Source organism: Contarinia nasturtii, unplaced genomic scaffold (genome assembly GCF_009176525.2).
Source record: "Contarinia nasturtii isolate CC-2019 unplaced genomic scaffold, AAFC_CNas_1.1 Cnas_scaffold_129, whole genome shotgun sequence".
In the NCBI taxonomy this organism is placed as follows: Eukaryota; Metazoa; Arthropoda; class Insecta; order Diptera; family Cecidomyiidae; genus Contarinia; species Contarinia nasturtii.
In genome coordinates, this window is record NW_022197486.1 from 1,216,985 (window position 1) to 1,229,227 (window position 12,243).

The following is a 12,243-nucleotide window of genomic DNA, read 5'->3' on the forward strand; positions in this document are numbered from 1 at the left end:
GACTGACATATGACTGTGTCCACTAAATTCGGCCATTTAATTGGCGTCATACAATGCCAACGAAATTCAATAGATGGCAGCACCATGGAACTACGAAGAAATTTGCGTTTTTTTCTGAAAACAAAAAAAAAACAAATTCGATTCTTTTTACCTTATTCAAATGAGAAAATATTTTTGTTTGAATAAAATTCATTTAATCCAAATTGATAAATGTAAGTCCCGAATAGTTTCATATGTACACGAAGAAAACCATTGGATATAATTCACCAAAAAAATCAATCAACACTGAGCAAATCGCATAAAAACGTATGCGCAGTGTTTGCGTTGCTGTGGTGTTCGTTCACGTTGCGCATGCTTCTGCACAATTCAACAACAGTAACATCAGCAGTAACAACAACAAAAATACATAGTTATTGACGTTTTGTACGACAATTTGAGTTTAAGACGTAATACTTGTCTGTCATTGCCTGTGAATTGGATCGAGTAAGAGAGAAAGTGTGAAAAGAACAGTACAAACATAGATTGCACGAAAACTGAATACGAATCATTTTCAATGAATTTTAACTAGTGATTTATTGTGTGACATATACACGAAGACAGAAGAAGTATATAATATCAAATCAGTCAATTTTTGTTTTGGACTGAATCGTACTCTCTTCATTTTTTTCAATTGTGTTTTGTACATCAAGGCACATTTTCTCAAGTGGTATTCATTTAACGAAAGAAATATTTTCAGTATAAACGAACGAAAACATGGCCAGCCAAACTCAAGGCATTCAACAATTATTAACAGCTGAAAAACGAGCTGCAGAAAAAGTTGCGGAAGCTAGAAAACGTAATTATATTTTTTAATTTGGTTTTTTTCCCATCATCGAATTAAAAAGCTCTCTAGCTAATTGTATATAGCCACCGATTGAGCTTTGGTCATGTAGATATGTAGTTGCATTTGAAAAAAAAGTGCCTGGATACTTTGTATACACAATTATGTGGGACACATTTACAATCATTGTCGATTAGATTTTATTCTTTTTGAATTCAATTTGAAAATGTATGCTTGCCTTCTATACATACAAATGCTAGAAATGATTGTGTTTATCGAAATGGTTATATGTAATTTGACTAAAATAGTTGATTTATTGATGCAGAATGTGAATAATGAAACAAAAAAAAAAGTTGAAAAAGTGTGTTTGCAACATTGATGTAAGGCCTTGAAATGTCCAAATATAAATGGATTCAAAATCCAAAGTGCAACAATGACCCACAAAGTTTTTTTTAATAGTTTTTCTTTATTGCTTAATATATTATAATTAAAATAATGTTCTCGTGTTAATTAAGAGAGAATTCGCATGAGTATCGATTGTTTCAATTCAAATGTCGTTTCATCACTTGTTCATATGTCATTTCGTTGAATGTTGATGTGTTGTTTGGCACTTAATTAATATATGTTGGTTTATACGGGTTTAATAGGCAAACAACGTCGTTTGAAGCAAGCCAAAGAGGAGGCCCAAGAGGAAATCGAAAAATATCGATTGGAACGTGACCGCCAATTCAAAGAATTCGAAGCCAAAGTAAGCAAACGTCGAAATCAATCCACATATTTACGCACTGAAAACATTTTCAAATTAAATTTTCTTCTTATTCCACACGATATTTACTTGTTTTCACTCTTTTTGTTTATCACATAGCACATGGGCTCAAAAGAAAGTGTTGCGGCCAAAATCGATGCGGACACTCGTGTTAAAATCGATGAAATGAATCGTTCAATATCAACAAATCGGCCAGTATTGATTCAGGAGCTATTGGATTTGGTCTACGATATTAAGCCAGAATTGCATAAAAATCTTAAACTTCAGTTGAATAACTAAAAAAAATGAAATGAAGAACAGTCAAGGTCGATTCTGACTTGCAACAGTTGAACAACACCATATTCAGTTCTGTATTATTTGTTAAGATTTATTATGTTTTCTCTCTTTTTTTGTAAATTTAAAAACAATTTAAGCTTACATCGATAGAGTTTTCATTTATTTTGTTTAAAATTCCATATTTTGTGTAAATTTTTCTTCAAATTGTCATGCTGCAAAGTTCCATTGCAATGTGGGTTTTCATATTATTCTCTTTTTTCTTCAAATTCATGAACATTCACAAAATATTATTGTATGGCATTATTATTTTACTGCCTGATTGAGAAAAAAAAAACATGCAAATTATCACATTTAGTTATATTCCCAAAAGTAATTCCGAGTTGGACTTATTTAAGCACAATTTGAATGTGACAATACGATAACAAAAAGAATCCAAGCAACAGAAGTAAAAAAAGTTAAATAAATAAACAAACACAGTAAGGAAACTTAATTCAAGGACATTTTATTGTTACGGTGATTATTCTTGATTGAAATCACTCAAACTTGGCCACAATTGAAATCATGTATATTATTGTCCATAAATTCTGTTGAATAAACCATACAATCTATATGATTATGTTATGAGAGCTATATTATTTGTCGTCACTTCTATCCATTTACATTGACGGTGATGAAAACACTCTGAAGATTTAATCTCTGAAGAAAACACTTTTGAAAAATCACCCAAGACCAAACAGTCCAATTTGTCTTAAATTCAACCAAGAGTACGCTATTGGATGTGGTGCGTCTATGAGATCGATCAGCGGTTTTTAGAAAGAAATAGCTTGTTATGCAAATGATACTAACATAAGTGAGTATGAATGATCTTTTTGACAAAACTAGAACATTTTTTTTTCATACTCAATTCATGTGGATTTTTGTATACAAAAGTGAGAGTATATGGGTAAATATATAACGTAGTCAATAGCTCGCCAACTCTACATATCAAAAAAATATTAATCCACCTTCGAAACACTTTAGTCTTGCTGCATTATTTATATGATAATGGTAAGTAGATCTTTTAAGTAATAAATAATTTACACTTTTCGTTCATATGTTTAGTTGTTAAATAACAGACCTTTAGTACCATTGAAATAAGCCAAAATTGAGTATGTTTTGAAAAATGTCTTACCAAAGCCACAATTTTTCTTGAGTTCTCTTAAATTTGTGAAACCATATTCACCTCGTGAATTTTTCGGAAAATGTTGAAATGATTACCAAAGATAAACAAAGAAATGAAAAATTGTGTCCTCTTTTGTTGATAATGGTTGATAATAAATATTTGTTGTAAAAAAAAAAAATACAAAATAAGCAATAATTTCATCGTTCATTAGCCGCTTCTCAGTTCAATGAACGTAAAAATGAAACAAACCATTTTTCGAATACAAATTTCGCTTTTACTGTAAATTTACTATCATTAATTCATATTGTTTTGTTTTTTTTTTTTTTTTTTTTTTTTTTGTTTCTCTCTTAAAGAATGTTTTATAAACTAAGTTACGTGTCCACTCAGGTTCAACAGTAAAAAATCAATTGACAGAAAAGAAAAAAAGGACAGTAATGAATAAAGGATTTGATTTTCATTTGTGAATGTTGGTTTCTATCGTTTGCTGTTTTCAAAACGTCCACAATGATCATCGTTCTTCCAAAATCACCGTTTCCTGAGGACAAAGCTTATGTTGTAATAGTGTTTCACTTTTATCCAATGTCGTTAGCTAAATGGGGCGAGATTTGAAAATTGAACAATAATTAAAATGTTACGTTTGAAAAGCGTGTCAAAAGTAAATGTCATCTAACTTACATCGCGCCGCGGCCAACTCGAGATGATTTTGTATTCATCAATGGGGAAACCTTTCGATGCGACGAATTTCAATAACGTGTCCAATTTGTCGGTGGCCAAAAAACGGCGTTCCATAAATTCACCGGTTGGTTTTCGCATACGAATTTTTGTGATGCCATCAGCGTTCTCGGCTGGTTCGGGTGGCATACTTTGTTCGGCCTCCAATCGATTCATTTCTCGTATCATTTCGATTTCTTGCCGTTCCGATTCCAATCGTTGTCGTTCCGTTGCAATTGCACGCTCCTTTTGTTTTTTCTCTTCCTCTTTCCGTCGATCAGCCTCCAAACTTTCGTGGAATGCGGCATCTTGTTCCATTTTAATTAATTCACGTGCCGCACGTTCGTCCTCTTCGCGAACTTCAACATCACGTTGTTCCGAGTACAATTTCATCGTATCCATTAATTTGTTTAGAAGATCATCTATGCTAACGTCACCGTATATCACAGACAAAACTTCGCAAACACTACGGTATTTGCAAATAACCAAAATCGCTGGCAAACGATTTGTTTGCATTGTTCGAAGCGGTAGTGATGCACTGCTATTGCCAGCGCACGCTGACAATGATGACAAAAACAGATTTTTATTACTTTCGTTGGTTAAATCCCAGCCATATAAAATGAAATTATGCTCTATCGTCTGTCGAATTGTATCGTTTTTCATGACACGATCACAAAATACATTGGCCAACACGCTTTTATCGTGATGCAAATAGATTGCGAGCAATTTTCGCTAAATTTCAAATGACACAGACAAATAAATTATTAATTAGCGATCTTTTGTTTTTTTTTTTTTTATATCGGAAGCTCAATCGATAACTTACATCTTTCGCTGGCTTATGACAAGCTTGACCAAGAGCCTCTTCAAGTGTACCTTCATAGAAATGAGGATACGGTTCACCATATCTACAAATAATAAAATGCATTTGATTCAATTTTGAATTTGGTGTCATTTCCCATTTCAATTACATACCGTTCTCTATAATTTTGTATGAACTGAGTGCATCCCCATCGTTCGTTGTCGGTGCCATCGGGTACTGAAATGTTTAAATATAAATATTTATTTTTTTTTAACTTGATATAATCGTAAGCATAGCGAAATGAAGAAAAAACAAACTGCTACTAACTCAAGTCGTTGCGTCGTCGATTTGTTGCGGGCGTAGCAAAGATTTCATCGTCCCCATTAAAATCGGATGCATCTTCAAATTCATCGACTGAACTATCCGAATCGATTTCAATCAGATCATTGCCGACATTCGATCTGGCCGATTCAGTTGTGGCCACTTGATTTGGTGGTATAATTTGATCTGTCGATGTTTCGATTGAGTTTAAAACTAAATTGTGTTCGAATGGGATGCCGGCCAATGCAAGCGTTGTATCATCCGATATTCCTGATGGCCACCCGTGCCATTGTTGATGTCGAACGGCAATGCTTGTTACCGAATATACGTCATTCTTCACATCGGCAATGGTTCGAGTGCCGGGAAAGTTTAATTGTAACGGTCTTGTATTGTTGGTATTTCCAAGCAAAATGTTTAATTTGAATGTTCGCGTAAGCCGTTCGATGCCCAAATCATCAACGGCAACCATGTCTGTGAGATCTTTGATATCATTTACAATCAATTCATTTTCATCGGACAAATTCATTGTGTGTAATGCAGTCGAATCATCATAATTGTCGGATGATTGAACCCAACCGCACCACGATTGACGGCACGTCGGAATGGAAGTGACCTCAAATATTTTGGCTTTCAAGACACCTAAATTATCGAACGACAATTAACATTATATGACAATTCAAAGCAAATTTCCATTTGAATAAATGAAACAAAATAAAACAAAACAAAAAATCACGAATAAATCAAACCTATTGTGGATCGATCGGAGACAACAACGTTGTGTGTCGTATATTTGTGGTGAATATTAAATTTAATGTCCTTTGGTGAATTAGCTGCCGACGAATGAGCTGCAGAGCATTCGCCGTTTGTTTGGTCGTTATGTCCATCGCCCATTCCTTCATCTTCGTTCATGTTTTGTAGATTACATTCATTCGAATTCGAACTTGTGGCTGACATTGGTTCTGCGGAAAAATTAAAATAACGTCTCGTATAAGAAACTGATCTATTGGAAATAATTCCAATTGGAATCGAAAAATAATTCGCAAGTGAAACGCTCACCTGAACCAAAAATATTTCTATTCAATAGAGCCGATGGCGATGCGGGCATTCGATTTACATTCGATGATGAACCAGCAATGTTTAAATTATTCAATGATTCCGTATTGTATGGAGATGGTTGTTCAACGTGGTCTTGTGGAAGAACTCTACTCACTGCCGCCTAAATAACACAAAGAAAAATGTTTCACAACACAATCGACACGATTTGGTTTAGTGAGTGACAAATGGGCACACCGTTTGTGTAGCGATACACATTCATATGATTATTGTGTTTTGTGTAACTGAATGACGTTGTGTCATTTATATCTACGCTTAACTGTATTTACACAAAATGAAAGACAACCAACGACGCACTTACCAATAAATCCCAGTTACTTTCTTCCAAATAGAAAATCGCTTCGGCCACATCGTCTATGCCAGTGATGCTCTAAAAATAACATCGATACGTTAAAATAAATGTGTGATCGAATTGGTTGTAATTTCGCAAATTTAAGGATATATTTATTTGATGGATTTTGTTGTCATTACATTGCACGATCAACATTTACCGTTTGTCTCGTTATGTTTTGGTCAATTCGAACGAATACGACTCACCTTATTTCATAAAATTACTACATACCAAAAGCAACCGTAGTAACAACGATTGAAAGTTACAAGAAAAATAAAAACAACAACAACAATAACAATCCTCATGAAGAGATTATGAGTAAAAAAATATTAATAAATTGAAACTAATATGTCATTGTTTTTAAGACATAACCTATTCGCAGAGTGAGCGAGAAAGGGTACTTTTTGCAAACGAATAAAAAAAATAGACTAATCAACACACGGAACTCACAGTGGAAAAATACGAATAATCGATTGCGGTGGTGCACAATCAAAATTATTTCTCATTTGTATGAATTTATGTGCAACACGTATTTAACATACCTGAAAATTGGCCAAAATTTCCTCTTGCGTCTCTTGTGTTTCTTGATTTTCAGACATTTTTCTTTCAGACACGAGATTCAAATTCGAATAAAAAAAACAACAACTCTTTGTACTAAACGTGAATCTGTCGCTCTATATCTAATGAACGAGAAATATTGCTGACTATTTCAATCAATCAGTTGTATTGTGTCGAAAATTTCTTTGCGCAAAATATTACCAAAGAACAAACAATGAGAATCGTTCTCTCAATTTAAATACAAAAGTTGATATTATTTTATTTCTCGCTGTCTCTATCTCGTTCTCTTTTGTTTTGAGATATTTTCTTGAGAAAAATAGTTTATAAATCGTTGGACCGTTCGTTCTTACTTGCACACACAACAAAAGCTTATGCTGTTTTTTTTTTTGATTACTCTTTTTGTAATTTATTTCACTGTACGACGTTCTTTCTGTGTCACTGTGAATCCCAATACATTTGAATGTGTGTCTAGAATGTGTTGTGAAAAGAAAGAGAAAACATTTGACATAAGTCGCAATGAATCCAAAAACTTCATGTTGTCGATTCATATCCCTATTGGTAAAATTTACCAGGTGCACAACCCTATTGTATCGCTTTATTTCGATTGATTCTCTCATTTCAAATAATATTTCATCATAAATTTGAGGAAATAAACTCAAAAGCGTTAAAATTTACTTATTTCAAACGATGGTAAAATATTTCAAAAGAAAAATGACATAAAACGTGAAAAATGAAAAAAATGTTGATCAGTATGAAGCATGATTGATTTCCGTTGGCTATTTTAAACTTGAATTGATTTAAATGTAAATGCTTGGTACGTTTGATTTGCGTTAAATTACTTCACCAAATTTCATCTGGCTATCGGATTAGTTGAACGCTTTTTTACCAGCGACTATCCAAAGAAAAGAAAAAAACTCAATCGACTTTGTAACTTCTCGCTTTTTATTACTCTGTCCTAAAATGTAATGCCACATATTTCTTCTATCTCTTTCAATCGAATTTCAAATGTAATATTAAATAATTTTATGCGTTGCCAAACTGATCACTGTAAATTCTGCCATATTAAGTGTTCCGATGGCATTTCAATTGTTCTGGTAATGATTTTAGCATCTTGCCAGCTACGGCATGGCACAATCAATACCCCAAGAGCGAGAGCGAGTGCGAAAGATTGAAGAAAAAAAAACGTTCAACTTTCAATTAATTATGGTTGCTGAATTCATCCGTGAAATGTTTACTCGCTGTTACAGTGAGAGCGAACAAGCGAGAGGGAGTCAAAAATTGTAAGCTTCAGAGAATTTGTTATGCTAAAGTGATTACGCCTCGGCTAATGCATAATAATCGAATGCTCAGTCAGAGAGACACAAAATAAAGGAAAAGAAGCAAAAATGTAACTATTTTTTTTGTCTATTCGGTTACAATGTATGAACGAACATTCAAATTGAACAAAAAGGTCTTCGACATTGTGCACTCCAGTTTTCGATTTAAATGTTTTGCACATTTTACTACGCATAATATGCATATACGTATCGCAAACGCACGTGTTTGAGGCAACATACAATATCTGAAAAGATGAATACTTTTGAAAAAGTCGGTATCAGGGTCATGCGAACTAAACTTCCAACTCTAATGTGAACGCTACCGATTTTTTTTTAGAGAAAACCAAAACTTGAACGACAAAAAATAATACTGTCATGATAGCTTGAATAATGAATTCTACATTAATAGTTGACATTCATTAAATGAGATCATTTAAAATACACTTGATTTATCAAATAAGATATGCATTTTAAGCGATGTATTCGTCTAACTAATTGACCCCACACATTTCAATACAACGAAAAGTTACCTGGTCTCTTCAAAGACGAACGAATTCAGGGCTGTTTGGCCAATGCACAAATTCCTTATTACCGCATATAAACGACAGTTTTTACTTAGTGCTAATTTAAAGGAAAAACAAAAATGACGAAAATTAAAACGAGTCTGACACATACACACGTACACAAAAACCGAGTGTGAATCAAGAGCTGATTTAGCATTCAAGAAGTTAAGCAGCAGGTAATTAATGATGATGTATGGAATATGATTTTCAATTCTTGATATCATTTCAATTCAGAATATATTTTATGCAGTTTTTTTTTCGTTTGAGTTTTCTTCAATGCCTTCTTTTTTTTCATTTTGAGCGACTGCAGAGAAGGCATCGAAACAGTAACAACAACAACAAAACAAAAATAAATTGCAATTTATAATCTAAAAGACACGAATAAAAAAATACCCAACAACACGACAGAAAACGAAGAATTTCATTTATAACTAAGAGGTAGCAGTGCCACAGAATCATATTTGAGCATGAGATGTTCATGGACATAGGTGTTTTGCGTTTTACACTTTGCTTAGGTGTATCTATTTTCACATTCAAAATTCCATTTAAGATGAAGCTGAAATAACGCAATAGCATGCGTGTGTGTTTAAGTCTTGTAAAATTGCTTTGATTCCATTAGCAAAGCATTTACCTCTATTGCTTCTTTTTGCCTCTATCAACCGGTGAATATACTTAATTGGAATGTTGTGAAGAAGAAGAAGTAAAAATAATTTGTTTTGAAGTGTTCGAATTCTATTCATGAGCTTTTTTTTAAATTTGAATCACAAAAAGAGAACAAGAAAAAAACACGGGAGACAAGCAAAATCGATTGGGCTTGTGCAATTCTCAGGCCGTAACTTTTGTGATTTAATGCCATTGAATGAGCTTCGAAATTCTAATTCACCGTAACCACGAACGCAATTCAATGACAATAAAATTAAAGAAAGACAACAACAAAAAGTGTTTGTTAATCAATTTGCATGAATCTTTTCTTAGACTTAGTTTATGTACACTCTTGCGAATTAATTTATCAATCGTGATTGCACCACATGATTTGATTATCTTTGTCTCTTATTATGTGAGCGTTAGCGCGCACGGTGTGACTCGCGGTATGTTTGTTTATTTTGTTTCTTCATTGCGTCGTAAAAGTGATGGAAAAGAATTTGAAATTGAGTGGCGCGCGCGCTCGAGAGAAAGAGAGCGAGAGAGAGAGGTTTGTGTAATTCGGTTTTTTGGCCTGTGGACCTATATTTGTGTCTTTTGTGTTCATTCAGTGTGTGCATAAAATAACAATTAAAATGTGAACGATCACACACAATGACCAAATTGGCTAGAAGCAATTCACGCAATTGCAAGCACAACTGCGCCCGATTGTGCAGTAGTCTGCGCAAACCGTCAGTGTGGTCATTTATCTATCTGTCGATGAGGTTTTGGAATTTGTTTATTATTTCTTTTAAACTACCACTACCGGATCCCAGTCATTGCAAAAGCCAACAAATTGTAATACGTTTTACGGACCATAACACCAAATTAGGCAGTTTAAATAATATCATAATCGTGCATATATATTTCATAATCACCACATAATCCATTCATTCAGTCAGTCAGTTAGTCCGGTAATGTGTTTCAGCCGGTTGAAAAGCAGAAAGACAGCACGCGCTTACATTCGATGTGTTCGCTCCAAGACGAACACATGCGCGCTGCACAGAAGTGAAAATCCAAAGCCAAAATTGAATGTTTGTATGTATCTTATATAATCGGTATTAGCGAATATCAATTTTATCGGTGGAATTGAAACTTGTCTTTCAAATAATAAACGCGTATTTGTCCCGGCCTGGTTGGAAGAAGCCATTGCATTTCACAAACAAAAATATCTGTGATTCACCCAGTAACCCACGCACTGTCATTCTTAACACTGTTAACTGGTTGCGGTATTTTTAGTTTTTCACATTATACGGAATGGCCGAAAATAAAAACAACAATTTTCAACAAAAAAAAAGAACGAAGATGTGCCATTTTATCATCAACATCATCTTTACTACATACACATCCACTCGATTCTTCAGTCAAAAAATTGTATTTTTCACAACTTTATGATAACTTGTGAATAACGAGACAAGAGATGCAATAATAATAACACTTCAATACAAGTGCGCCGCTGGTATTTTTAGTCAATCGCTGTTTAGCTTTTTTTTCGTTGTTTTTTCAGTAATTGTAGGACATTGACGACACCAATTTCCATTTTGTGTGTTTTAATCCATTTGGCCGAATCGGTATTTTTCAATTCAACCCACAGTCCAACAATGCGGCAATATACATTTATAGATGTATGTATGTAAACACAATCTTTCTGTTTATCTGATTGGTAATTATTAAGATTGCCTCATGTGATATGTTTTGTTGAAACAAATAACCTGTACCGTACATTTTATCGCTCTCTGTCTCTGGCCGCTCTCACACGAGATGATGTTGCATGGACGTTTTTCAAGCATTTTTACGACTTAAATCGCCTATAATTGCTCTTGTATAATAGGGTTATCAAGTCATCGTCGGTCGTCGTTGTGAAAAACGAGTGTGTTTTCACTCTTCTGTTCAGGAATAGACAATCAAAAAATCATAAAGCCTATCGTTTATTTTTCGCAAACAATCCGGTAAGTTATTATCTTAATTTTCACATTTATTAAAGCATGGCGAGCGAGAGAGAGAGAGAGAGAGATAAAGGGCCACATCATTTTTGGTCAATTTTATTTTTTTCGATCAAAGTATGTTATGACGATGGAAAATGTATGTTAGTGTGCGCGTGCAAATCCATTCCGGCACAAATGTGTCCGTTCACTTTGTGATTGATTTTCTTGTTTATAACGTAAAAAAGACAAACAAATTACTAAAAAAAGAGTTTTTAGATATGTCTGGAGTTCGATTTAAGACGACGAATAATAATTCGCTGCCAGCTTCAACGTGGTAAAAAAATTGTCTGTTTTTTTTTCGTCGTCGTTGTTAATTTTGTTTTATTGAAAATGTTAACCCACATAAAAGTGTGTGTCGACGTCAAGGTCAATATTTTTTGACGTTTATTCCATATTTGGGCGTGCACTGGCGACGTGATATTAACTGATTTGACTGTGACCACTAGGGTGTTTCCCATACCTGCAAATAAAAAAATGGGTGTTCTCAATTAAAAGAGCGTAAAATTCTGTGCTAAGTGATAGCATTCACAGAACGTATCGATCCAAGAAAAACCATATATATGGTCCAAATAGCAATCGCTCCGTGTACTGTAATTATCATCGAAACTGTTGATATCAGATACTTACAATGGAAAAACACCACTTAATAGGTGCGTCAGGCAAAGCCTACTATACCACAGCTTCAGGCATAGCGGAAAGTAACAAAGTGTTACCGTATAAATTTTTAAATTAATTTTATTAAATGGCTAGCTGATGCTTAATACTGATTGTTTTGAGCTGCAGGCGCTGGTCTCTGTAATGTCTTGGGTATCTCCAGGTCAAACAGCCAAAAATGCCCTGA

At 34.0% G+C, this 12,243-nt stretch overlaps 2 protein-coding genes across 2 annotated transcripts; one reads left to right on the plus strand and one right to left on the minus strand.

Moving 5' to 3' along the window:
* Nucleotides 1-470: 470 nt before the first annotated feature.
* LOC116349161 (V-type proton ATPase subunit G-like) lies at nucleotides 471-2,492 on the plus strand. Its single transcript, XM_031780470.1, has 3 exons — nucleotides 471-835; nucleotides 1,468-1,568; nucleotides 1,686-2,492. The coding sequence occupies exons 1-3, from the start codon at nucleotides 754-756 to the stop codon at nucleotides 1,863-1,865; spliced, it is 363 nt and encodes a 120-aa protein (XP_031636330.1). The 5' UTR covers nucleotides 471-753; the 3' UTR covers nucleotides 1,866-2,492.
* Nucleotides 2,493-3,355: 863 nt separating this feature from the next.
* Nucleotides 3,356-7,332, minus strand: LOC116345952 (FAS-associated factor 1). Its single transcript, XM_031775772.1, has 9 exons — nucleotides 6,842-7,332; nucleotides 6,270-6,338; nucleotides 5,912-6,071; nucleotides 5,602-5,814; nucleotides 4,862-5,494; nucleotides 4,708-4,771; nucleotides 4,559-4,640; nucleotides 3,700-4,467; nucleotides 3,356-3,613 (listed from the first exon to the last, which is right to left on the minus strand). The coding sequence occupies exons 1-9, from the start codon at nucleotides 6,896-6,898 to the stop codon at nucleotides 3,533-3,535; spliced, it is 2,127 nt and encodes a 708-aa protein (XP_031631632.1). The 5' UTR covers nucleotides 6,899-7,332; the 3' UTR covers nucleotides 3,356-3,532.
* Between the last annotated feature and the right edge of the window lie 4,911 nt (nucleotides 7,333-12,243).

Excerpts from the sequence above, each read along its gene's own strand:
- LOC116349161 (XM_031780470.1), top strand. The coding sequence starts at position 754 with ATGGCCAGCCAAACTCAAGGCATTCAACAATTATTAACAGCTGAAAAA. Across the intron at positions 836-1,467 it reads AGTTGCGGAAGCTAGAAAAC|GCAAACAACGTCGTTTGAAG; the intron begins GTAATTATATTT and ends CGGGTTTAATAG. Across the intron at positions 1,569-1,685 it reads TCAAAGAATTCGAAGCCAAA|CACATGGGCTCAAAAGAAAG; the intron begins GTAAGCAAACGT and ends TTTATCACATAG.
- LOC116345952 (XM_031775772.1), bottom strand. The coding sequence starts at position 6,898 with ATGTCTGAAAATCAAGAAACACAAGAGACGCAAGAGGAAATTTTGGCC. Across the intron at positions 6,072-6,269 it reads AAAGTAACTGGGATTTATTG|GCGGCAGTGAGTAGAGTTCT; the intron begins GTAAGTGCGTCG and ends TGTGTTATTTAG. Across the intron at positions 4,772-4,861 it reads TCGACGACGCAACGACTTGA|TACCCGATGGCACCGACAAC; the intron begins GTTAGTAGCAGT and ends TAAACATTTCAG.